Genomic DNA, 27,539 nt, shown 5'->3' on the forward strand with positions numbered 1-27,539 from the left:
AGCACCCGGAGGAAACCCAAGCAGACACGGGGAGAACGTGCAAACTCCACACAGACAGTTGCCTGAGGCAGGAATTAAACCCGGGTCTCTGGCGCTGTGAGGCAGCAGTGCTAACCACTATGCCACCGTGCTGCCCACTATGTTAGTACACAATCAGAAAGAATACCTACATGCACTGCACCTCTCTCAACTCAACAAAATAGGTGATAACTATTCCCTGGTTAATTTGTCAGGGCAGTGCCTGACAAATCAGAGTCAACCTGCCTGGTTTAAAATTTAACAGAGGCTGGCTGTTCACTGTCAATCAGCATTAATGTGTACATTACCCATAGCAACATCACATGAAAATTGGTGGAGTTGTAGTTGATGAAGGTTATAAAAGGATACAGCAGGATACAGACCAGCTGGAAAGTTGGATGGAAAAATAGTAGATGGAATTTAATCTAGTCAGGTGTGAAATAATGTATTTTGGGAGGTCAAATGCAAGAGGAAAGTATATAGTAAATTGCAGGATTCTTATGAGTGTTGATATACAGAGGGATCTTGAGGTGCAAGTGTATGGCTCCTTGAAAGTGGCAACATAAACGGATAAGGTGGCAAAAAAGGCATACACATGCTTGCCTTCAGTCAGAGCATTGAGTGAAAAAGTTGGCAAGTTATGTTGCAACTGTATTAAACTTTAGTTACGCCACATTTGGAATGTTGTGTGCAGTTCTGGTCATCATATTAAAGGAAAGATATGGAACCTTTGGAGAGAGTGAAGAAGAGATTTGGCAGATTGTTGCCTAGATTGGAGTGTATTAGGTATAAGGAAATGTTGGACAAACTTGAATTGTTTTTGCTGAAGGGTTGGAGGCTGAGGGGTGACCAAGTTGATGTAAAAAAAATTATGAGGTATGGATAGGATTGAGAGTTGGAGTCTTTTTCACTGAATCAAAATGTCAAATTTCCAGGTTTAAAGTAAAAGGGAAAAAGTTTAAAAGGAGATGTGCAATTGAAGTTTTTACATGGGGGGGGGGGGGGGGGGCGGGTAGGTGCCTGGAATACACTGCCAGGGAGGTGATCGAAGCAGAGAGGCGCAAGTGAGGACTGCAGATGCTGGAGATCAGTCAAGATTAGAGTGGTGTTGGAAAAGCACAACAGGTCAGGCAGCTTCCAAGGAACAGGAAAATCGACATTTCGGGCAAAAGCCCTTCATCAGGAATGAGGGAATAGAAGCAGTTAGAAGATAGCAGATTCCTGATAGAAGCACAGAGTCTAGCAATGTTTAAAAGGTACTTCGACACATGACCAGGGAGAGAATAGAAGAGTGCAGACCACATGAAGGCAGATTGGATTAGTTTAGTGTGGCAACATGGGTCGGCACAGACATTTTGGGCCAAAGGGCCTGTTCCAGCGCTGTACTGTTCTATTTTCTTTGTGACACCTCTAGCAATCTGATTCCACTCATCAACCAATCAGTACTCTCCGAATGCAGTATATAGATGTAGGGTTTTGACAAAATGTGTCTTTTATCAGATATACTTTTTGTACATTTCTAAGTCAAATATAAATTTCAGGGAACAGAACTGGAAGCACAGCAAAAGGAGAAGAAGCCAATAGTGGGAGAAGGTGAGCTGCCATGGTGTTGGCAGTCACTCCTATCACCTCCTGGATAGTGAGCCTGCCCACAGTGGTTTCATGAACCTGATGGTATAAACCAAACCACAGTTTCAGGTCTCAACCTAAAAAAAAGCAGTTAGTCCTGTATCTTGAATCAAAATTCATTCTTTACTTTTTTGTAATTTTGATTCCTGCTCTGATAAATGGAAGTAATTCTTTCAAAAGGATCCATTGTGCTTAATGGAATGAGCACAAGTCCTCTATAAATGAATATTTATGACGCATTCCAAAAAAAATTGGAAGCATTTCCAAAATGAATGTTATCCAGACAGTAATGATTTTTCCAGTTTTCATTTTCCATTATTTAAATGCCACCACTGAATTGCCTTCCCTTTGAAAAATAGTCACTTTAGACTACAATGATTTTTGTTAAATCTTTTCTATCACATAGATTTGTTGTGATTATTAGCTGATTACTTAAATTTTGCATATTTTCTGTTTTTGATATTTTATTTATTTAATCCACTATTGTTAAATTGGAATTTATTTGCTGGAATTGACATAATTATTCATAGTATTCCAGTAATGTATGTGACCAGGTGATGGAAGTGTTACGTGGTTCCTGGAAAATCAGAGGCATTGTTTGTGAATTAAAAATCACACAACACCAGGTTATAGTCCAACAGGTTTAATTGGAAGCACTAGCTTTCGGAGCACTGCTCCTTCATCAGGCAGTTGTGAAATAAACAATTGTAAGACACAGAATTTATGGCAAAAGTTTACAGTGTAATGTAACTGAAATTAAACATTGAAAAATGCCTTGATTGTTTAAGTCTCTCATCAATTGGACTGACCATGATAGATTCATTTCTTTCATATGTAAATTACAAAACTTTTTTATAAGTCACATTCTCAGGTTAACTGTAACAATTCGTGTCAGCTCAGATAAGATGTTAAGATGTCGAAGGTGTTAGCCCCCTGTGTTCCCTGTCTGTGCCATAATGTTTAGATTGATTCTAATCTAAAATGATTTGGAGATGCCAGTGTACACCCTAATCTAAAAAGTGAGTTAACGGATATGCAGAATTTAAGTAGCAGTTTATCAGAATCCTTACTGATCGACAAGCAGTGTACTTTCTAGAAATGGGGGATGACCATGGATCTGAAATTATTTTTCATCACTTTTTCTACAATTTGCCTGAATTGTTTACTTGTGTAGTTTAAATAAATTGAGTTTAAACAAGAAGAATCTTCACCGATTTGTTTTTCTTTTTCTGTTGCAGTCAGTGACAATACCACATCCAAACCTAGAAAGACTCAGTCACCACTCTGTGACCTGGGACATCTCATCATGCAACAAAGCTACATCTGTGCACTGATTGTCATGATGGTAAGTAAAAGCTTTTTCTTTCTGCTATTTTGACTGTGGCATTGGTGAGCTACCATGTTATGATAAAGTTTACAGCGCCTGAACTTAAAAATCTACCAGTATCAAATTCCACACTTCACCTCACCCCCTAGTTTGGATAGCCACTTTTCATCTCTCTCCTCTCTTCACAATTTATCATTCACCATTCTAGCCCCAATTCACTTGAACCCTACTGACTGGATACAAAGAGATTGTACACAATCTGTCATCAACGCTAAACAAGCTATTGCTTGTCATTGATAAACAGGGCTTTCCTTCTTTAAAACAAATGAAAAGCTGGAAATTCCAGGGTGGTTGGTATTAATATGACATACTGCCTGCGTAAGTACTGGCATGTGTTGGCATAGTCTCCTGCATGTTATGTTATGGAATATTTAAGTTGGTGTACAACACATTACAGTTATTTAATAAAAGTACAGGAAATACAGGCTGAATTTTATGGGCCATCACAATCCCCACCACATCTGTCAAAACATTCAGGGTGATCCCAGCCTGTGCTCCCAGCAGCTGCCCCACAGCAGAGTTAAAGTGATTCCTCGAATCATAATTTGGCGATGCTGGTGTTGGACTGGGGTGTTCAAAGTTAAAAATCACAAAACAACAGGTTATAGTCCAACAGGTTTAATTGGAAACACTAGCTTTCGGAGCACTGCTCCTTCAACAACCTGATGAAGGAGTGGTGCTCCGAAAGCTAGTACCTCTGCTCATAAGTTGGGAGAAAATCTGACTGTAACCCTAGCAGTGTCAGAGTGGCTGTGTTGCTGCTGCTGGAACTACAGGAACTCCAACTACACTGAGGAGCTCAGGTAAGTGGAGGCTGAAATCTTGCTGATGGAGGGTAGAGGACTGGGTCAAGCTGATAATATGGTTTAAAGTTGGTTGATGGCCTGGTGGGGAGATTGTTTCCCATAATCCCATGTGACCAACAGAGCAGGCTCCCGCTCCATAACCCTTGCCCAACACCAACTCATGTACCTAGAGCTAAAGACTTCCTACGTGGAGAAGACATTCCCCTTGCTAGCTGTAAAATACCAGTTTGGAAGAGATGAGGACTGGAAGTGGTTATTATTGAATGATCTCATTAGACCCAAGGACAGGCACATTGCTTAGACTACCACCATATTCCATAAACTTGCAGACAAATTTGGGGTGTGAGAGATAGTAAAAGGCAGGCCACCCACAGCACCCCTCCTCACCCACTTTCCAAACCCGTATTGGGAACCATGATATCCAACATTATATATAAATGAAATTCTTTAATTGTGAGCCAATTCTGAAAGTAGTTTTTAATTAAGACTTAATTACTTGTGTCATTTCTTTGTAATTTTGAAAATCTTCTCTTTCTAGGTCTGGAGTATTACGTTCCACAGCTGGTTGACCTTTGTCCTTCTAATTTGGGCTTGCCTTATTTGGATTGTGCGAAGTCGGCGGCACTTGGCAATGCTGTGTTCACCATTCATTCTGCTGTATGGGATCATACTGTGCAGCTTGCAGTATGTCTGGGGAATGGACCTGACAGAGGAACTGCCAACCAAAATTGGGTTTATGCTTCTCACTCAGCTTGGATTAGTCCATCTGGAGCATCACTGTTTACGCCTGGGTGTAGTGGTCAGTTTCAAATAAGTCTTAACACTGAAACCATATTTTGTTTGTAAAACTTACTGTGGCGCTAATATATATGCAAGAGTGACACTATCAGTCTAAATTTGAAATCCCCTTGAATCCCTTTTGTGTCTCTCTTGAGTATGAAGGTCCCTCTAGGCACCTATTGTTATCTCATTACCATTGCCAACATCTGCTGCCCAGTTTTCCTCTCCTGTTAACTGTCCCATTCTGAACATTTACTCTCCATCCATCTTCACTGTTCAACCCTATCTTCCTTGGTTCTGCCAGGAAATCAGTCACTGACCTTCTTCACAATTCCCTCCAAGCTATCCACTCACCTGTTCAACAAGGCCCTTGGAACCTTGAAGTAGAAGATACTGCTTCTTTGGCTTTCACTGGACTTGGCTCATCCATGCATAGACCTTACCCTTTGCTGAAGCTGCCTCACCAGACTATGGTGCCCTTCATCTATGTCGTCTTTATTACCAAGCCACACCTGGCCTTCCCATCTGTTGTCTTGTGGTATCTTTTCTTCCTCCTTCCTGTTTTCTTATTCTACCTCTTTCACTCTGTTGGTCATGACTCCCTCCCAAGTCCCCTTGCTATCAAATTACATCTGCATTTCTCTCTGTTATCATCCTTCGTTAGCCTCACTACTGGGTGACTATTAATCCTCGGTGATGTGTTTCCATTTCAGCTCCTTCATCCACTTTGCACTGAAGCCACTGACCTTCTGTTCTCCTAAAACCTTTTCCTCCATTTAATGCTCGGATTCAAATAAAGTGCTTACCTATTCTTGCAGCCACCCTCTTTAACATTCCATCTCTTATATTCAACATCATAATTAACACAACGTCTGGAGTCCCCTTTCCGTCTCCTCATCAATAAGATGTTCTTTGACACCTTGTGATTCAGACTTACTCAAATGAATACCATCACTTATCTTACTACTCCACCCCCTGAGTCAATGATGAGATGCAATTTCTTGATTCAGTAAAGGCAGTTGTGCTTGTCTCCTACGACACACTTTGTACTTCACCACCAATTCTAATCTTATGCCCATTGTTTTAAGCTGAACTGCCCATTCAACGCTTCAACCTTGAAGTCACTCCTGAGCTGAGCTTTAAGACTCATATCCTCTCCAACATAACAACTACTTTGCATTTCTTGCCTCCAAACCTTTTTTGTTTCACCTGTTTTTGACACTTCATCCCAGTTTTTGCATTCTCCAGATTTTACCTTTGCAATAATCTGCAACCTAGCCTTTTAAACTCGACCCTTTGTATTGTTCAGCTCATTCAAACTCTGCTGTCTCTGTCCCACTTTGCAATAAGTGCTATTTTGCTTTCAACTACTATTCTTACTGACATTTGTCATGTCCTGTTTTCCAATGCCTCAAATCTTATTTAATGCCTTAAGACTTTCCTCTCCTTATCTCGATCTACCTGCAGCCCCTTCCTCCAGAGTTCTTCATTCCTCTAGCTCTGGGTGCTTGTGCAGCCTTAAGTCCCTTTTCATCATTTAGCCCCTTGGGCCTCATGCTTTACAGTTCTCTCCTTAAACCCTTGTGCTGTTCATCTTCCTCACTTTGAATTTTAAAATTTCTTTCAAACTCAACTCTTCAACCTAGCTTTTTTTGTTTCCTTATTGACTAATTGTCTGTTTTGATCTTATGCTTCCAAAGTACATTTTTCTCTCTTGCTTAACAAGCTAAACAAATGCCAGTTGTTGATTGAGAAAGCAAAAATGGTGAATAAAAGGCTTGGCTTTAGCAAAACATGCCCTCCACCCTTTTTTCTTCAATGTTCTGAAGCTGATTCCACCTTCGGTATAATTCACAAGTATCAGGAAGCCTTTAGACATTTACCTAAATTACTGTATGTTAGCTGAACATGATTCTCAAACTGTTTTACTACAAACAGCTAAACCTTATCTTCCCTTCACTCAATGATTTTCAACACTAATCACTGGATGGTGATTGGAAGGAGAGCAATTCTTTCATTTTCTTCTAATTCAACTTCTCAGCAGGTGATAACAATGCTTCGAGTCATACAGCATGGAAACAGACCGTTCGGTCCAACCAGTCCACGCCAACCATAATCTAAACTCGTCCCACCTGCCTGCTCTTTGCCTGTATCCATCCAAACATTTCTTATTCATGTACTTACCAATGTCTTTTGAATGTTGTAATTGTACCTACATTCACCATTTCCTCTGAAAGTTCATTCCACATATGAACCACTCTCTGTGTGGAAAAAACCCCTCATGTCTTTTTTAAATCTTTCTCCTCTCACCTTAAAAATATGCCCTCTAGTTTTGAAATCTCCCACCCCAGGAAAAAGACACCGGCCATTCACCTTATCTATACTCATGATTTTATATGTCACCTCTCAAACTCCTGTGTTCCAGTGAAAAAAGTCCCAGTCTATCTGGCCTTTCCTTATAACTTCAGCACTCCATTCCCAGCAACATCCTGATAATTCTCTCTGAAACCCCTCTAGCCTAATAATATCCTTCCTATACCAGGTCCACCAGAACTGTGCACAGTACTCCTGAAGAGACCTCACCAACGTCCGGTACAGCCTGTGCTTCAGCGCAGACCAGGAATCAGTACTGGATACTGCTGAATTGCATGCTTTAGTACCACACCTCATGATACATGTATTTCATAGATGTATGTTTGCTGCCCATGGCTTACAATATATACTTTATGAAAAATAGACCATTTGACTCTTTTTTTAAAAATCTGCTGTGTGATCTCGTTGAACTTTGCATTTTGAATTAAAAATGCAATATTCTTATATGAATACTTTGACTACCAAATGGACTGAATTTGGACATAATCAGAAAACGAAAATTACAGTGCTGTGATTTTGAAAGGTGTGAACTCTTACTAGCTTGTACAAGAATATTTTTAAATTTGTCCCATGTCTATCCAACAAATGATCATCTCCTACAGCTGCAGCTGTGAAAACCAGCTACTTACACTTTCTTTTATCACCAGCTTCTGTACACACTCACCTTCTGGATCTTGTTGCGTCAATTTGTAAAAGAAAAATGCTTGAAGAAGAAAGATATCCCACTGAATGAAGTAACTGTGGATGAGGCAGGTGAGTGACAAATATACTATCAACCAAGATGTTTATACCTCACCAAGTGAGTGCAATTCCTATGAGAAACATTTTGGTTAAATTAATCTGTCTATATTAGCAAAGCTACTGACTTGAGTATTATGATCAACTGGTTAATGAGGCAGGGTTAGAAAAGGTAATTTAAATTTACATGGTACAGACTGTTTCAAAATCTGGTGCATCCCTGTGTCAAATCCTAAAGAATGTCAATAAGTTGTGTAAATAATCATTTGGTTTCTATCAGCTATGTAATACAGCTCCTGAAGTTTATGAATAATTTAATGTCTACTAATTATTTAAACTGGCCTAACAGATTCAGATAGATTTTGTCCAGTCCTAGAGCCTGAGCAATATTTCAAAATAACCTGTTCACAGATATTATTACGCACCTCTAGAGCAGATGGGACTTGAGCCTAAGCCTCTCTGTCCAGGGGTAGGAGCTCTACCACTGTACCACAAGAGGGCCCCTCAGTCCTAGAGCCTGATTGTAAAAATGACTAAATACGGCCACATGAGGCTATTAGGCACCTGTTGCACCTAACTGTAGGTGTCAGAATTGAAAACTCTTTCGCCTTCAGCCAAAACCCAGCAGCTGATTAAGTAAGGTAATTTTTTTTTACAAAGTACATGACATAAATCTGTTAACATCAAGAAGAAGCTAATGTACATTGGATAAAATGTGGAACAAGATTCAGACATTGAGGTTTGAAGCTGAAATGCCAAGCAGAATCAAAACAGATTGTTTGCAGCCAAGCTGCTTATAATTTGTAGATTCAATTTATTTTTGATTAAGTAATAAGATGATCATGATTAATGTGCTTTAATCTGTTCCCAAAAGATTTAAGACTCAAATCTCAGACTTTACCTCAGTGTGCTGGATAATTATCAACTGCAGTGACACCTAAAACTGAGGCAAAACAGATGACCGAATGATTTTTGATTATTTGCCTGTATATTTGTGAAAAAAAAAGTAATCAAAAGCAACTTTGGAGGTCAAGAAAACAATTAAAATACCAATCAAGTACCAGAATTTATTTCTATGTGTATAAAATTCAAAATGGGGTAAATTTATGTTATGTTTATATAGAACTCTTGTCAGCTTGCAACTCGAGTACTGTGTGACAATTCTGGGCTGTAATTATTAAAGAAAACACTGGTAAAACTGCAAGGATGGTATCATGAGAGTCTAGGAAAGTTTGAAGATGTTGATGCTTTCTTTTGAAAGGAAAAATGAGAGAGTTCAGCGGGATAGTTGTGGAGAGAACCTTGTGGGCCAATCTGAAGCTAGGCATTGTAAATACAACAGAACTGCTTAAACATTCAATAGGGAAATGAAAAAAAAAATTCTTTTGAATGTTTAGAATGTGGAACTCACCTGTATCCTCAGTTCATCTGCCTTCCCTGTTAGACTTCTTGCATTGAAATAAATGCAAGATTGTCACAAGGTAGGACTGATAAATTTAACTGCATTTATTTCTTGATAACTTGAAATAAATGCAGTTAAATTTATCAGTCCTACCTCGTTTTCTGCTTTGTTCCTGCCTACCCTGACTGTTTGACTTGCTCCCTTTCCTAACAGTATCAGTCTCAGATTGATCTTTCTCTTCACTATCTCCCTGGGTCCCACCTACCTTACTAGTTTAAATCCTCCTGATCTTTTAGTCTTCTGAAATACAGTGCTTTTTAAAACCTGTTTCCAAACAAGTTGAGCTCAAATCTTGCCACAGTCTTTTTTGTTTCTTATCATATGGAAGAAGAATCACATGATCAATGTTTCTATTTCCTCTGTGATAAGAATCTGACTTCCTTATCTGACTGAGATAAAACTCAAAGGTTCAGGAGTAGGTGATCAATCCTGCAGGCCATCACTAACAATAGACAATGTTATTGGTACAATATCATCTCGAAAGCACTGCTGTATTTTTTTTCGTTTTAATTCTTCAGAAAATGTAGTTTGACTTTCTCACTCAACTTCCCAATTTATTGACATTGGACAGTTTGGTTGTTGGACCATGAAATTATGAACTTACCAATGGTCCACAATAATTTCCCAGGACTTAGTTCAGGCTGCCTATTGCCTCAATGGCAAGTGATTACACGGTGGCACAGTGGTTAGCACTGCTGCCTCACAGCGCCTGAGACCCGAGTTCAATTCCCAACTCAGGCGACTGACTGTGTGGAGTTTGCACGTTCTCCCCGTGTCTGCGTGGGTTTCCTCCGGGTGCTCCGGTTTCCTCCCACAGTCCAAAGATGTGCAGCTCAGGTGAATTGGCCACGCTAAATTGCCCGTAGTGTTAGGTAAGGGGTAAACGTAGGGGTATGGATGGGTTGCGCTTCAGCGGGTTGGTGTGGACTTGTTGGGCTGAAGGGCCTGTTTCCACACTGTAAGTAATCTAAAAAGTACTTCCTTTGTAAGAAGTAAATGGAGCAAAAAATTCAACCATGAAGGTTAGATTTGAGAGCATACCATCTCAAGTCAAGGAAAGTTTAAATTAAATTTCTGATTTTTTTTTTCATTACTGCTCCTATAGACAATAGGTGCGGGAGTCGGCCATTCTGCCCTTCGAGCCTGCTCCACCATTCATTATGATCATGGCTAATCATCCTCAGTCAGTATCCTGTTCCTGCCGTATCCCCATAACCCTTGATTCCACTATCTTTAAGAGCTCTATCCAACTCTTTCTTAAACGAATCCAGAGACTGGGCCTACACTGCCTTCTGGGGCAGAGCATTCCATACACCCACCATGCTCTGGGTGAAGAAGTTTCCTCAACTCTGTTCTAAGTAGCCTACCCTTTACTTTTAAATTGTGTCCTCTAGTTCAGGACTCACCCATCGGCGAAAACGTGCTTCCTGTCTCCAGAGTCCTATCTTTTATATTTCTACATGTTTTCAGTTCAACACAGATATACAAATGTTTGAACTCTGCAATGTTCACATTTTCCTTTTTTATTCTTTTTGTGTTGCAGGTCAACAGAAGAATGAAGTATTGAAAGCACTTGGAGAGCTAATAATGAGTTTTCAAGCAAAGTATTGGATTTATGTTTGTGGAGGGATGTTCTTCGTTGTCAGTTTTACTGGAAGAATAGTTGTGTATAAAATAGTTTATATGTTCCTGTTTCTACTTTGCCTTTCATTCTACCAGGTGAGAATACAATAGTCAAATGCTAGTCAATCGTAACAACAGTAACTCTACAGTGATTGCTAAATGGAGGTAGTTAAAATATATGGCTATGCAACAGATGTAAAGGCCAATATATGTGTGTGGTATAACACATACAAACTTGTGGAGCAACTTGATATGCTTGACTGTGACTAGAGTTGGTCTATCTGTAGGACAGCATGAAGTGAGATTACTCTCCTGTCTATTAATTTTTGATCACAGACTGATTTAAAAAAAATTCTAAAAAGGGACTGTTGATTGCTGATGTCTTATTTTTCCTGTTGATTTTATAGGTCTGTTACTTTATATGGCGTAAGCTGCTGAAGATATTCTGGTGGTTGGTCGTTGCATATACCATGCTGGTCCTCATTTCAGTTTACACTTTCCAGTTTGATGAATTCCCACAGTACTGGAAAAATTTCACAGGATTAACAGATGAACAGTATGTGTTTTTTTAATTCTGGCAAATATGTTTTGCTTACCTTGGCTTTACCATACAGTAGAAATCTGTCAAAATAACAAATCTTGAATAATAAATATTGAAATATTTACAAAGAAGTTGTGTATTGTTGTTGAGAAAACCACCAACCTCAGAGTCAGAGTTGGAGTTCAATGACAGAGTTTATTGCAGAAGGAAATACCAGAGTTCTGGGGAGAGAAAGACACCAACAACACAGTGGTCAGCTGTGAGTCTTCCAGCATAGCCTTTGTTAATTTCAGCATGATCATTGTCAGTTTCAGTGCAGACATTGCCAGTTTCAATGTCTGCACAGAAGTCCATTGCTGTAGTAATGGATGCTAATCACTCTTTCTGTAAAGGATGGTTGCTGAAGTCCAGGCTATTAGCACTTTGTATTGAGTCTGTATCAAACTGTTCGCATTTCTATCAAAGGTGTTGGCTGGACCCAGACCTTCAGCGGGCAGTATACGTTACTCATATGTATTCTCTCCCACACCTGCCTTAAACTAATCAACTAGGTTGTGAGTGTATTGTGCTGGCGTCCTGTGTTTGCTCTGCTGTCTCTCTCCATATTGTGGTCCGGCAGCCATCTTGTGTGTCAAGTGGTCAACTTCTAGCTCAGCGGCCATCTTGTGTGTCTGTGTGCCTTGTGTCACCCTGCCCCATGTCATCTCTCACTTCAGTACAATATGCTAATTATGTGTGTGCACAGAAAAAAAAAGCTCTGCAGTTTTTAAGATTTTTTTCAAATATATTTATGAATCATTCCGTGTGTTCTGTCAGACAAACTTAATAATTAATAAAATAATTCTTTGTTGCCCACGGTCAACTAATAACTATTTATTTTGGAGGGTAGGGGGAGTAGAAAATGAGGTTACTTTCTGGGCAAGATTATTATAATATCTAACAGTATAAGGATAAAACTGACGCCACTTCTGTGGCAAACTCAGTGAACGTACTATAATAGGCAGATCCAGAGTTCTCCAAAGAGGTTGAAAAACCACTTGATTTTATTATTTGCTGAAGATGTCAGATTATTCCCATCAACACCAGAGAACTGTGCCAGTCAGTTCCCCAATAGATTAGTGGCCATGGCTGAATGAGTATCAAGGAGCACTCTAGCAATTGAGGCTGAGTAGCTACAGGATTTTAGCTGGTTGACTTCCTGTGGGACTCACTAGGAATTCTGGACCCCCAACTCTGCCAACTTTGTTCAAGCTATCTGGACATGGGTAATTGGGGAACGCCTCATCTTCTGCCTCGGAACACGTCAACCCCAGGGCATCAATGTGGACTTCACCAGTTTCCTCCTTTCCCCTTCTCCCACCTCACCGCAGTTCCTAACTTTCAGCTCAGCACTGTCCCCATGACTTGTCCTACCTGCCTATCTTCCTTTCCACCTATCCACTCCACCCTCCTCCCTGACCTATCGCCTCTATCCCCACCCCCATTCACCTATTGTACTCTATGCTACTTTCCCCCACCCCCACCCTCCTCTCATTTATCTCTCCACCCTGCAAGCACCCTGCCTCTATTCCTGATGAAGGGCTTTTGCCCGAAACGTTGATTTTCCTGCTCCTTGGATGCTGCCTGAACCGCTGTGTTTTTCCAGCACCACTCTGATCTAGACTCTGGTTTCCAGCATCTGCAGTCATTGTTTTTACCTAATTGGGTATGTTGTTCTGGAGAGCATTATTTGGGCAAATGGTTCCCATTCATGTCAAACTTCAAGATATCCAAACAAGGAATATCTCTTTATTTAGGTTCTTATTTGTAAGCTTAACAGTTGCATGTTGTTCTTTCATAATGCAGGTTAGCTGACATGGGATTAGAGCAATTCAGTGTCAGTGAGCTCTTCTCCAGCATTCTGATCCCTGCCTTTTTCCTGCTGGCCTGTATTCTACAACTGCATTACTTCCACTGTCGTTTCATGCAGATTACTGATCTGGAACATGTTCCTGTAAAGGGCAAAGGGCCATTGCACCGGTAAGAATCATAGGTATCTAGGATAGATGCAAGCTTAATAATACAAATATCTTTAATAAAATCATTTGGATGCCAATTTCAATTTGACATTTATAGAACTTGTTCACAATTTTTTTCATTTTTACAGAGTTTTTTATTTTAAAGTCAAGGGATTGGGGGATAAAATGGGAATATGGTACTGAGATAGGGGATCACCCATGAACATACTGAGTGACAGAGCTGAACAACCTAGTTTCTGTCAAACAAGAAAATTATTTGATCTGTTGGAAAGCTCAGTTCCATTCAGGCTTAAGTCCTTTTATGTATATATAATTGCAGCTTGGAGCATTCATCAAATTTGAATTAATAATATTAATTTTAAATAGTTTAATTTTAATTTAACATTTGCTTACTTTCCATTAACAGGTTGAAAGAAAGTTTAGCAGAGCCCTCTCAGGAGTAAGTATCCTTATTTACATATACATTTTGGCATATTCTTTCTTTCATTACTGTGTTTTAACTTTGACAAATGTTATTTCTATGTCTATATATACCTGCACTGTGAGGGCGTGTCTGCTTTTTCTCCAAGTTTTTTTTTCAATATTCACTGGTTCAACTAATTGATGATCAAACCTTGATTCTTCCCCTGTCCCCTCTCCTGTGCCTGAACTTGCAATGACATTGTGACTTGGAAAGAAGGCTGATTCTGCATTTCAGCTCAACCTTAGCTACACGACTGCCACAAACCCCATTTTCCAGTTAGTAAATGTAATAGTAGATGTATTGAATTTCAGAGTTGGCCATCGGCTTCTGTAAGTTTAGATAGAAACACAGCTTTAGCATGAATAACTTATTTCTACATTACAAATGCTTCTAGAGAACCCTAGTTCTCAGCAGCCAATTCAAGAAGCCCTTAGAAGTGGAGTACCTTTGTTTCTCTCTTCACAGATGCCAGTCCTACTGAATTTCTCCAGCATTTACGTTGCACATTTCCAGCATCCCTGTCTTTTGCTTTTATTAGAAGCATAACATCTGGCACTTTGTGAACTAACAAAGTATTTCAATTGTGCTTGGTCAGCCATGATGTAATGGAGGAGCAGGCTGAAAGGGCTAAATGGCCTACTCCAGCTCTAATTTGCTACGTTCATGAATGTCAATCCTTTGTAAACTAGCTACTGTAATACTGACGTGCAGTATATATTCCTCACGAGTAAATTCATTTCATAAAATATCTTCACAGGAAATAATTTGTATGTTTCACAAAATCAACTCTGCAGGGGTTGTGTACTATCAAAATATTAGCAGTTCAGGTGCATGTTGTTCCCTGTTACCTGTAGTAACCAGATAAAATAATAGTAACAAGCCACAAAGTGCATCTCTTCACTGTTATCTTTCAATCTACATTCTTATAAAAGTAGAGGATGGATTTTATTCATTCTTCCCCGAGACATGGTACAATCTTATACGTTATTGTAAAAAAGCTAGTCTTATCCAAGTGTTGAGCATTTCCAGTGACAGAGAGATTAGTATTAGCACATTGACTGTCATTACATGTGATAGAAAATGATCAGCTTTCACTAAGATGACCTTTGTGCTGAGTTAACCAATAACATTAATTATTTAGATACACATAAAAAGAAAAGCATCCTCGGTGTGAGATATTGAGAAGCCTCTGGTCCCCATAACAAGACCACTGCGCTTGCCATTGCCTTTGCAAGCATCTGAGACAGTAAAATGTTAGAAAGAAAATCTCAGGAGGAATAAACAGTTTCTAGTGCACCAGAATTCTTTTTACTTTCTTAGTGCCAAATTTCCCTTCATTCCTGATGGCTGTGCTGTGGAGCAGTTCCCTGGGCACTTGTCTTCCTTAAATATTTGTGTTTGATCCCTGTTATTATTGGCTATTCAACTGTGGGGAGCACTGCCTAGCCCTCTTTTGTCCTCACTCAACTCGATAGTTCAATATTTGAAGCAGAATGGCCAGTATGGCTTCTATGTAATCGTCCTGCTTGACTTACCCTCTGCACAATTCAGAGCACCACTATCAAATTCTGCTGACCAGCTTGACATCAGTTCATTTGTTGCAGGCACTGGGGCAAACTCAGTATTCTCCTTGTGTGTATGTTTAACTTCTCATTGTTTGAACCCAATGTGCCAGTAGGGAAGCTTTGACTTTTTCTCTCTGAACCTAGATAAATTATGTCATGTTTCTTCCTCAGTAATAGAATAAAATGATAGTAAGACTCAGTGGATCACACAGAATGGAATAATGGTTGTTATTCAATAAAATGTGGTTTAATAAAATTATAGCACCATCATCTCTGAAGTGATATTATTATTAACCATGGCACTTGATTCAACAATTTATAAAGAGCAGATTTTGTCTCACCTCTGAAATTCAACATATAGTGCTCCTTTGCTCTTGATATTAGTTATATCGTTTTGATATATACTGCGCTATTATTGATGCACACAGTAAAGTGAAGCAGATTAATTGCATGTCGCCAAATATTAGAAATACTGAGAACTGAGTTGCTTTCAACTTGTAGCATTAAGGTCAACCATTCCCATACATTGAATAGTTGAAGAAAGGGAGCATGTAAAAGGTCAATTCGAATGTCTAAAATGTTTTCTGATGGATGTAAAGAATTTTTGTTCAGTCAGGTTCAGTACAATCAGTTTTGTTTATGTGACTTGCATTCTTATTGTGTTTTTCCAACAACAGAAGACCTGTCGCTGCGACCCTTCAGAATGGCGCAGCTGAAGACCCAGAGTATGAGGGAAGTGATCAACCTGCACCAGAGGACAGCAGATCTGAAGGAGAAAGTATGTCTTTGTATCTTCTAATTTTGAATCTCTGTTCATATTTGGTAATCTTATTCAATCTTCTGTGATTCCATGAGCAAATCAGTAGCTGAAGATAAAATATTTTTAGTCACTTAATGAAAAACATTTGAAATCTAAACACTTTTAATTTATTGTTGCTTTACCATGTCACTCAAAAATTGTCTTGCGTACTTTAAATAGTGAATGTTGTCAGATGGCTGTCACAGAAAAGTTTCCATGTTGTTACGTAGCTCACTAGTGAGCTGTATGTTAGGAAAAGCATTGTCTCACAAGTGCCAATGAAGCTAACAACTAGTTAAATTGACCTTCATGTGAAGGGCAAGACAATGCTCCAACAAAACTAAATTGCCAATTTGCATCCTGAGCTCATGCTCCCGGCAGCTGGAAAATCCATAACTTTCTGGTATCCACACAGCCCATTACCAATAGGAAACAACACAAACCTCCGAATTGCTCAAAGGAGAAACTACAGGTTTGGACTCTTTGCTAAACCCCAGAATAAGAGCATTCTTGTCAAGGATTACCCTTAATAGCAAAAAGGGCAATCAGTAAATCAGAATGCAAGCCAATGAGCTTAATTGACAGCAAAAAATGATACCGTTGGTTCTGCTATAACACATTAGTCCTGTTCTCGTAAAATCCCATGTTATAAGAGAATCGTGTAATAGCAGCACCATTTAATCTAATGGGGCAGGAATCACGTTATAACGTGATCGATGAATTGGGGACATTATTTCTATAGCACAAAATTTTAAATCATTTAAATAATTCCAGCCCCATTAGTTTAAATGATGCTGCTATTACACTATTTTCTTATAAATGGGATTGCAAGAGAACAGAACTACTGCGTTATAGCAGAACAGACTGTATGGAATGTTAATACATGTTGCTCTGTCTTTTTCATGGATCACCCAATTTCTCATTTTGTCTCTTCTTTCAGACCTTTTAATGATATATCCCAAAGTGCATGAAATATCTCAATAATACAAAATATATTTTCATCAATAAACTTATTTAAAGTAAAATTTGATAACTTGAATTTGTTGTACAGATGTGTCAACAAGATGAGGCCTAGCAAGCATGGATATGGTTTACAGACTTTCATAGCTACAGGGGATTCCTGATTTACAAACATCCAATTTAAGGATGCTTGCACTTACAAACACGATCCCATGCATAGTGATAATTTTAAAGGCCTGACATATGAACAGTTCCTGTACTTCTGAACAGCTGCTTTACATTATCTAGTATTTGGATTTAAGTATAAATCAATTGGTGAGCAGACTCGCCAGATTGGAACCCGTTCACAACCAGCCTGTAATGTGTTAGTTTTTGCTTTTTGACATTCAATGTAGGTTTGATTCTCTTGTGAGAAAACAGAATAAAAGCTTCTGAAATAAAATAGCTAGGAGGAAATGATTAATGTTGTTTTTTTTCACTTGTTCAGTAAAATTGATATATTGCCTCCTTGCATCACTGAGGGTTCAGGAATTTTATTTTCTTTGAGGTTTCTAGTCAGTTTAACCCTAAAATGGCTATCAACTCTCTGTAAAAAATGAGGTCTGCAGATGCTGGAGATCACAGCTGCAAATGTGTTGCTGGTCAAAGCACAGCAGGCCAGGCAGCATCTCAGGAATAGAGAATTCGACGTTTCGAGCATAAGCCCTTCATCAGGAATGATGAAGGGCTTATGCTCGAAACGTCGAATTCTCTATTCCTGAGATGCTGCCTGGCTTGCTGTGCTTTGACCAGCAACACATTTGCAGCTATCAACTCTCTGTATCAATAGTATAGTTTAACCTTGACCCTTGCACGTTAACTATTCTTGTAAATCCAACCAGTTTCTCATGAATGCTACTCAAAAATTGTAACTATTTCTAAATTTTATGTAAAGGTCATCTTGGCTCAAAAGAGATGATCCTGTTACACCAGTTAGTTGACATACGATTTCAGTCTTGCTCTGCTTTGCAGGAATGTGATCCATTAATCCAAACCATAAACTTCATCAGAAAGGGGTCTTGGGACTACAAATGTTTGTTTCTGTTTCCATAAATTGAAACAAGTAACAAAAAAATATTCCCCAGATTAAAGGATTAGTGCCATTTACTTGAAAATTAGTTCAAGTCTGATTGGTCATGAAGTTATTCTGTTTACTGCATAATTGCTAAATTTTGTTATTTTTCTTGGTCAAATCGAAAGTATCTAGTAAACATTTTGTCTTTGAATCATAATTATGATGGTGCGGAGGAAGCCCATTTTAATAAAGAGTTAAAAACTGGCCTTTTTCTGGGGTTAAACTGGAATCAGCTTTTTGGCAAAGAAGTGAAACTCTCAAGGCTAAACTTTGGAAGAAGCCAGCTAGAGCAGTCAGAGACTAAGCTGGGAGCTCGTTGCCCTGGATTCTGTCGCAATGCCTTTTCACAGAACAGCATGATAATCTCCTATTACAAGACTATTAATGTAAGGGAAATAGGGACTCATACTTCAAACTTGAACATTATCCTTGGCAGCACAGAGTATGATCAGATTTGGTACACCTTGTGAGACCAGAAATACTGGCCTTGTAGGATAGACCAGGAAGGAAACACTGGATTTGTGGTCCAGACAGTAAAGTATTTGCCTTGCAATAAATGAGAAATAGATTTTTGAGCCTTCTCTTGTATGGGGAAGCTTCCTTTCTGTAATAAGGTCTGGAAGTGTTGGCAATCTGGCATACCATTTTCGGAGTGACTACCTGGTCAATCCTGCAGGCAGATTCTCCAAATGCACCCCAATATACTGAAGGCGCACAGATCATCAGTTTTGGCAGGATTAATACTGAAATGAGTAACTTGACTGATGTTTTGGATCACAAACATTTGTACCCACCCCTACATTTTTCAAGTAGAATAAATTCTAGGATGCAATCATTTTTAGTCTATGTCATTAGCTCTTTGAAGCCCTCATCTGTGCTTTATCATCTCTAGACTTTTCTATCCCAGCACTTTTCTGATCGACTTTCTATATATTGGCATTCAAATCTCAGCTGCCTGTGTGCTAGCTTAGACCAAATAATGTTCACCCATCACCCCTATGCTGGATGATGTCTCATATTTAAAATGCCAATGTTTTACTATTATGTCTCTATCACCTCATTTCTATCTCTATAACCTACGTCTTGTACAACTCTCAAATGTTTGCTTTCTTCCAAATCTGATCTCGCACATTTCTGATTTTAACTGATCCACCTTCAGCTGCTAAGGCCCTCCTTTCTGGAATTCCTTCCCTCAACTTTCACTTCTTTCCCCTCTTGCTTTAAGACCTTTTCTGAGGATCTATTACGGATCAAGCTTTTAGAAACACTTTTGGACATTTTACTACATTAAAACACTATAGAAATGCAAGCTAATGTTGTAACACTTGGGGTCCATTCATTATCCAATCAATGCTCTCATCACATACATCATAAAAAGCTTGTTTTCCTTTACACTGGTATTCGTGCAATTTTTCGTAATGGTTGCAAGATAAAAAACTTTAATAAAATGTGTCTTATTTCAGAAGTGATTATTTTTGTTCCAGTGTTACATGATGAATCTGATTAGATTGCTTCTATCTAATTTACATGATTTGAAATGAGGAAACCTACCAGCCACATACTAATGTATTTTTTCCTGATTTCAGTGGCTTACAGTAAGTGGGGCTTAGTGATCGACCGCCTCCTTGTGCTGTTCCTAAAATTCTCCAAGATTCTCAATTACATCCAAGTCATTATTTGGAGACTTCTTGAGTTGCACGTAATGAAACTGGTGGCTTTCTTCAGTGTGTGGGTGGCAGTAAAAGAGGTATGAACCCCAAAGTAACGTTATTTATTGTATTGGTTTTGTATGGTTACAATTTAAGTTTTGATGCAGGAAATTTTCTTATGTCTTGTTGTTGCAGGTAAATCCAAACCTTTTGACTCATTTTCTATTTTACATAAACTGAAAGCAAAATATTGTGTTTTGTCAGGTGCTTGAATGTATTTTCAATGAATCAGAACTGCCAATAAACATAACAACTCTGCATTAAACTTTTAACTCTATTCTAAATGAGGAGTTTTGAAATATCTTCAGTGTTGTGACATTGAGCAATTGGTGCTCAATGGTTAGCTTTGCTGGCTCACAGCGCTAGGAACCCAGGTTCGATTCCAACCTCTGACGACTGTCTGTGTGGAGTTTGTACATTCCCCCCGGATCTACGTGGGTTTCCTCCAGGTGCTCTGCTTTCCTCCCACAATCCAAAGATGTGCATTTTAGGTGAATTGGTGATGCTAAATTGCCCATAGTGTGTGTACGTTAGGTGCATTAGTCAGAGGTAAGTATAGGGTAGGGGAATGGTTCTGGGTGGGTTACTCTTTGGAGGGTCAGTGTGGACTTTTTTGGCCAAAGGGCCGGTTTCCAAACTGTAGGATTTCTACAATTCTATGATTTTAAGACATATTGTTGCAAAATCTCAGAAAATTATCCATATTTTCTTTTGTTTTGTTCTCAACTTGTTTTCCAGCCGTCCGTCATGAATTTTCTCTTTGTTGTTCTTTGGGCATTTGCTATGCCATATACCAAGTTCCGTACAATGGCTTCCTGCATTTCCACTTTGTGGGCTTGCATCATCATTGTCTGTAAAATGCTGTATCAACTGAAGATTGTAAACCCAGCAGAATATTCCAGCAACTGCACAACGGTAGGAAATATTTTCTCTTACACTTTGGATCTGCATTGATGGAAACTCTCAGAGTCACAAAGAAGGTGTAGCAATGCCCAGGCTGTAGTTTGCATCTTAAAATTGTGCAGAAGGAACAGGAATGGCTGTGATCGCATACAGCTACATTAATATTGGACTCTGAGTGAGCTAATGATTAATTTGAATGCGGCTGGTTGAAACTGGATTTGTGGTGTATTGTAGATCAAGCAGAATGTTGATTTTAATTTCATAATGGCTTCAAAATTCTGCACCTTCCATTTACATGGTTAGGTGCTATTTAATTGGATTTACCTGACACTGGCCTTGCTGCATTTCTTCACATTTCCAAAAGCTTCTTTAAAATCTACCTCTTCGTGATGCTTTCAGCAGCTCCATTAATTCCCCTTCTCCTTTCTTGCATCTCCTAAAGGTTGTTGAGATATTTTATTGTATGAAAATTATTAAAAATGTACATGTCATTGTTTTTTTAGAATGTATTTTGTTATATTTTTAGGGTACTTGCAAATTGACATCTTAGTATATTTTCTCTGCAGCACTCTCCAAATGAGACAAATCTCAATCCAGATGAGATCCTACATTCTACTTTGTACAGAAAATCCGTGGACCCAGCCAACTGGTTTGGATTCAGAAAAGAATCTCTCATCCTTGCATACATTCAAGTGAGTGATGAAAAATTTGAACCAATTTGGACTGAATAGCAGCACAGTTCATTTTATGTTGATTTTCAGTGTTCACCTTACACCCAAAAAATATGTGCAGAATAATGTTAACTCTCAACAATAGTACATTGTTTACTCATTTCAAAACCTACTGGATTTTCCTATCCACGTTCATAAATTGATTCAAGCAAGTGTGCATTGCTGCCAAAGCCTGTATTTATGTGCATTTATTGCCTTTCTTTCAGAAGGTGATGGCAGGTTTTAAACTACTAAAGCCTGTTAAGTGAAGGTGGTTTTGCAATATAAATGCTTCAGGATTTTAACTAAGCATCATGAATGAACAGCAAAATATATACAAATCAAGATGGTGTGTGATTTGGGGGGTTGGGACCAACCCTTAAAGTACTGGCATTCCCAAAACAGTTGTAACTTTTGCCTTCCTCACTGGGCTTGCTGCTGGAAAGGCCTGTGCAATTGCTGTATTGCATCCATTAGGCAATGCACACTTGGTGGGAAAGTACAGTGGTGGTGAAATGAGCAGATATATAGCTTAGAGGATCAAGTATTTAATAGACGGACTGATTTAATTGATGGTATCATTGTTTGTCAGTGTTTCTCCTGTGATATCCATGGCAGGAGATTCCTCAATGACAAGATTACTGAATAACCAATAATGGTTCAGCTCATTCCTGATGAGGGACTTTTGCCCAAAACATTGATTTTCCTGCTCCTTGGATGCTGCCTGACCTGATGTGCTGATCCAGCACTACTCTAATCCTGACTCTAATCTCCAACATCTGCAGTACCCACTTTCGCCTCTCTGTTGTAAATGTTCATTGACTGGCCCCTGAGTGAATGTTGCTTGTCATCTATCAGCCCGAGGTATGATCCAGAGTTTATTGCATGCAGCATAGTCTGCTTCATACCTGAAAGCTTTCAAATGGAGCTAAGCACTGTCATTGATGGACAGCCTTACAAAGAAATTTGATGAAGCAGCTGTAAGTTCACAGAACTGGGTGCCCCAGAATTGTTGGCAGGCTCCATGATAGGATATGTGACCAGCCAATTTGCAATGTACAATAAATGCTGAAAGTACAATCTAAGAAGACAAAATAGTTGTTGAACGTTGAATATTTTGACGATTTATTTTCCATACCACCGAGTGACACATTGAGTCGTTAAAGTAATTCATACATTTCCTTTGTGCATCAATTCAGGATCATCTTCTCCTACTAATGTTATTGGTGTTTGAGGTAACTGTGTATCGACACCAAGAGCATTTCCGCAAGTACAACCAACTGGCTCCACCTAGCACTCGGGCCATCTTTGAAGAAATCACTCGGCAGAACATGGATGAAAGTGTCATCAATTGTGCAAAGTATTTTGCCAACTATTTTTTTTACAAAGTTGGATTAGAGGTAGGTGAAATTTGACAGATTGAGAATTAAGTAAATAGTGTGCTCTTTACCTGTGATAGGCAGATAAATGCATGTACGGAATTCACTTTGGTCTAAGCTACTGGAATTGCTGCACATATAACATGATTTGTTTTGATAAATATGGATGATTTGCTCACAGATGTGCCCCATATAGGGTTGTGGAGATAGGGTTGATATAGGACATTGAAGTGTTCGATCAACCTCTGATTGTATTGAATGGTGGGCCAGGTTTGAAGGGCTGAATAGCCTACTGTTGATCCTGTGTCACGGTTACAAGCCTAGATTTATGTTTAAGGGAAGACTTTGTAACATTAATTTTCTCAGTTTCCTCCCTTATAAAAGTGTTCCTGTTTATTTAGTCACTCAATGCTTTAAATTAAACATGGACTATCGCTTTCAATGAATATCTACTCAGCATTGCATTACACAACAACATGAAAAAATGCAAACCGCAAAAGCATGGTTTAATTGTACTAGAGGTGACATTATTATTAAGTATCAGTGGTCTAATGGGTCCATGAATATTACAAAGCTTGAGCACGTGAAAATCTACTAATATTCTGCTGCAGACAGAGTGTGAGAGAATTGCTAAAATCTCCCCATTCCCTTTCCTAGATATTTTTGCTCTGGATTAGTTTGCCATCGGAAAATACAAATGTGCAGTGTTTTTTTTTCTCCTCTTCTAAACTGTTTCTATATCTCTTTTTGTTTGTAGGTTTGCCTTCTAATGATAGTCAATGTTATTGGGCAACGGATGAACTTCCTTGTGATAATTCACAGCTGCTGGTTGGTTGTTATTGTGACCAGACGTAAAAGACAAGCAATTGCTAAACTTTGGCCTAAGTACTGCCTATTCCAGTCTCTCTTCCTGTTGTACCAGTACCTGTTGTGTGTGGGAATTCCACCGGCTCTCTGTCTAGGTAATCAGCATTTCTTCTCTGAAAGGCACACCAGATTGTTGAGACCTTGCAATTGCTTTTAGATTTGTAAGCGTTTTTTTAAAGAGAGGAAACTGACCTTGCACATTGTTGTTGTTGTTTGTGCTGCTTAAATGAAAGGTTGACACACGTTCTTAGCATTGTCTGATTACTTCTCATTTGTGTAAAGCCCCAGGTAGGAAGAGCAAAGTCAAGGATTTGTAAGGCTAAGAGCTCTTTGTGGAGACCAGCGAGACTCTTGCTACTCTTGACCTGTATTTTTAAAACTTATCTGGTCACTTTGAAAAGTACCATTGTAGAGCTTTGTAAGTTCGTTCTGTGTAATCCTCCTGATTCCAAGATTAATGATAATGTCATGGCATGTGATCTTGCAATAGATTAATTTTTTCACGTAAGGAAAGTCTCCCCCCACCTCTACCCATATATCCTGTCAGTGAGGACTGAGATCACATCAGAACATTGAGTGTTGCATCACTCCTTATTTTAATCACCTGTCTGGCAGTGTTTATATTGACATGACTATGACTTTGACAATATTTTGTTGTGAATATTGTATTACTTTCGATGAAGTAAACATCATCTTATTTTGTTCCTCCACAGACTACCCATGGAGATGGGCATCGCCCATCACCATTCACTCCAACCTAATTAAATGGTTTTATCTACCTGACTTTGTAACTCTACCCAATTCCAAACACCTGATCTGTAAGTATCTACCTCTGTTTAATTCTTAAAATTCAAATCATGATAATTAATGCTGTGTCCCCAAAGCTAACAAAGAAGTTTAATATAAGGTATAGTTCTATTTTCATTTGCTAATTAACATGAGGGCAAACTGATTAATACTCAGAAGTGATTATTCCGAGGAAAATATAGAGCTAGAAAGATTAACTTGGGTGTTCTCTCTACAGATGCTAACTGACACGCTGTACTTCCAATATAATCCCTTGTAGACTGATTCTACATTCCCATTGTTTTCAAGTTATGTGCCATCAGTATCCTGTTGGGTTCTTCCAGTTTCTGAAAATTATTAAATTTGTAAATAAATCAGATCCTCCAGTCGTCATTTCATAGTGACTATCATACTTCATACGGCAAAAGCAGTCACCGTTTCGCCTAATGTGAATGTAACAGCTCTTTGATAGAGAGATGCATTTAGTTCCATTTCTATAACTTCAACACATTCAAGATCGTAGTGACTAGCTGTATAAAACAATTTTTGCCCTTGATCTTGAAGCTGCAGCTCCAGTTACTTACACTTCTAATGGAAACAATCTCTCAGCATTTACACTATTGAAACCTGAAAGCTCTTAAATCTGCGTATTCCCTATTCAGTCAAAATTCCACATCTCATGCTGGACAGAAAGCATAAACCTTGGTTCACAGCAGTATCAGTCAGCTTGTATACCAATGGTAATAATTGGTTTTAGATAGAGATAGACTGTAATATCTTCTCAGGATCAATTTGCTGTGCCACGTCTGAGGCTTTTAGATCTCCTCCAATACTGAACGATAGCGATCTCAGAACCTTTCAGTACTCCCTTGGCTCTTGTACAATATTTTTAGATCTGACAGAGCCCAGATCTCCCACATGAAATGGTTCAGGAAGCCAAAATATTTAAGAGTGTGTATAAACATTTAACAGTTATATCATAAATTCAGCTGAGTCATTAAGAGGTTTAGTGAATAATTTTTGATCGGCTAATGAGACTTCTGTAAGTGTTTTGGTTTGAGGGAACTCAATTAAGAATTTAGTTTTCCTTGTTCAGGTTTCTGTTTCTCACTCTCTGTCTGACATACCTTAGAACAAGTGAGGAGGCCAACGATATAAAATAAAGAACCATGTATCATGGAGATCTGAAACAAGAATAGAAATTTCTTTAGAAACTCGGCAGGTCTGGCAGCATCTGTGGGAAGAAAGCGCAGTTAACTCTGAAGGGTTACCAGACTTGAAACGTTAACTCTGCTTTCTTTCCCTGATGCTGCCAAACCTGCTGAGTTTCTCCCGCAATGTCTGTTTGTGTTGTGATTGATTTCCAATTCTCTGCCAGTACTATTTATTGAGCTAAATGCCAGAACTTGCGAGAGTGACTCAGGATAGGTTGAATTTGCCAACATGTTAGATTTTCCTTTCCCTTTTCTTTAAAGAATGATTGTATAATTGTTTGTAATCCCACAGCATTCAGGGTCTCTAAATGCTACACTTGCTTCTAATGAAGAAGGTCTGGGACCTGTCAGATGTGAGAATGTTAAACCTATGAGACATTTGTGAAACTGGTGTCCCCTTGCACATGTGTGTGTTCGCTAAAGTCAACATTTTCTGGAAACTAAAACAAGTCTACAGTTCTTAAAAGCATAAATGAGGAAACTTGTTTGCAAAGGTTTTTTTTTCTCTGTTTGAAACTAAATGTCAGCCCAAAGGCATGTAGTAAACCAAAAATGGGCTGGATTTTTAATAGTTTTTAAGGTTTCAGATTTCAGAGAAGACCTCAAGTGTGCAATAATGTTACTCAATCTTTGTAATCTTTGGACATTGTAATGCACTTAAACATTGATGAAAGCTTTGGCATTAGTTTAACTTATAATGCAAACATTTTAATCTGTCAGTCTCTTACACTGTTTTAGATTTTAAGTGGAAAATACTTGCAGCTCTTTTTGAAAGTATCACTGATCTGTTTGTACTATCACCAACATATATGTTTCCTGACTGCAATCAGTTTTAAGTCTTTGCAATTAGTAATAAATACTAAATTGAGAGGGAGCACCACACGATGGTCAGCAGATCGTGTCGTGGTGGAAGGGCAAGGTTTCAACCCATGAGCTTTCCCCCCCCCAATTTTATGTGATTATACGTGGGTAACAATTAAAATTGCAGGTATCAGGCAAGCCTAGCCAAATGCTGTCATGAACTCACCAAATTATGAACTCCCCACAGCACTAGTCTTGAGTCATATTCAATCACAGACCCATGATGTAACTGGAACTCTGATAGAAACTCTTGCAGATTCATTATCCCCTTTACTCCCTGTTTCATTTTGCCTGGAGTGTACTGAACCTATGAAGGGGTCAGGGCACTTGGCAGTGGACTGTAAACAGGAAGGGGCACCTGACTGAGGTAAGGTAAAGTCTGACCAGACTATTGGTCTGCTCTCATTAGAGTGAGGTGATTGGTGGTGGATTAACCTTGAAGATTACCATGCTTTAGACAAAGGGAGAAGCTCAGAAAGTGTGTCATTTATGTTAACCTCAGCTGGTGCGGGAATTGATGCCCCACTGTTGGCAACACCTGCATCACAAAGCAGCCTAACAGAATCCTTGGAAGAGCTGATGAATGCATGGCTGGAGAGAGGGTGCAGGATGCAGCATTTTAAATTACTGAGGCACTGCGACCATTTCCGGAAGAAGTGGGAATGTAAAAATTGGATGAGTTATATCTGAACAGAAACAAGACCAACATCCTTACAGAGATCTTTGCTGATACTTCTGAGGTGGCTTTAAACTAGATTGACAGGGGATGGAATCCTGAAAGTAGCTCAGAGGGAAGAGAAACAGATGGAATTTAAAATTAAAAACAGGTAAGTG

The 27,539-nt window shown here is 38.9% G+C and overlaps 1 protein-coding gene across 3 annotated transcripts in view; it reads left to right on the forward strand.

The window, feature by feature from the left end:
• piezo1 (piezo-type mechanosensitive ion channel component 1) overlaps positions 1–27,539 on the forward strand; it is a 339,923-nt gene that overhangs the window by 223,010 nt on the left and 89,374 nt on the right. For all 3 annotated transcript variants that reach the window (XM_060838027.1, XM_060838028.1, XM_060838029.1), the window contains 14 exons: positions 2,886–2,992; positions 4,379–4,639; positions 7,641–7,746; positions 10,737–10,912; positions 11,224–11,372; positions 13,203–13,376; positions 13,782–13,814; positions 16,081–16,181; positions 19,863–20,023; positions 20,724–20,900; positions 21,455–21,580; positions 22,798–22,998; positions 23,735–23,939; positions 24,558–24,662. In XM_060838027.1, the coding sequence (XP_060694010.1) occupies positions 2,886–2,992; positions 4,379–4,639; positions 7,641–7,746; positions 10,737–10,912; positions 11,224–11,372; positions 13,203–13,376; positions 13,782–13,814; positions 16,081–16,181; positions 19,863–20,023; positions 20,724–20,900; positions 21,455–21,580; positions 22,798–22,998; positions 23,735–23,939; positions 24,558–24,662 (2,082 nt within the window). The remainder of the gene's footprint in view (positions 1–2,885; positions 2,993–4,378; positions 4,640–7,640; positions 7,747–10,736; positions 10,913–11,223; positions 11,373–13,202; positions 13,377–13,781; positions 13,815–16,080; positions 16,182–19,862; positions 20,024–20,723; positions 20,901–21,454; positions 21,581–22,797; positions 22,999–23,734; positions 23,940–24,557; positions 24,663–27,539) is intronic.

Source organism: Hemiscyllium ocellatum, chromosome 17 (assembly GCF_020745735.1).
Source record: "Hemiscyllium ocellatum isolate sHemOce1 chromosome 17, sHemOce1.pat.X.cur, whole genome shotgun sequence".
Lineage (NCBI taxonomy): Eukaryota > Metazoa > Chordata > Chondrichthyes > Orectolobiformes > Hemiscylliidae > Hemiscyllium > Hemiscyllium ocellatum.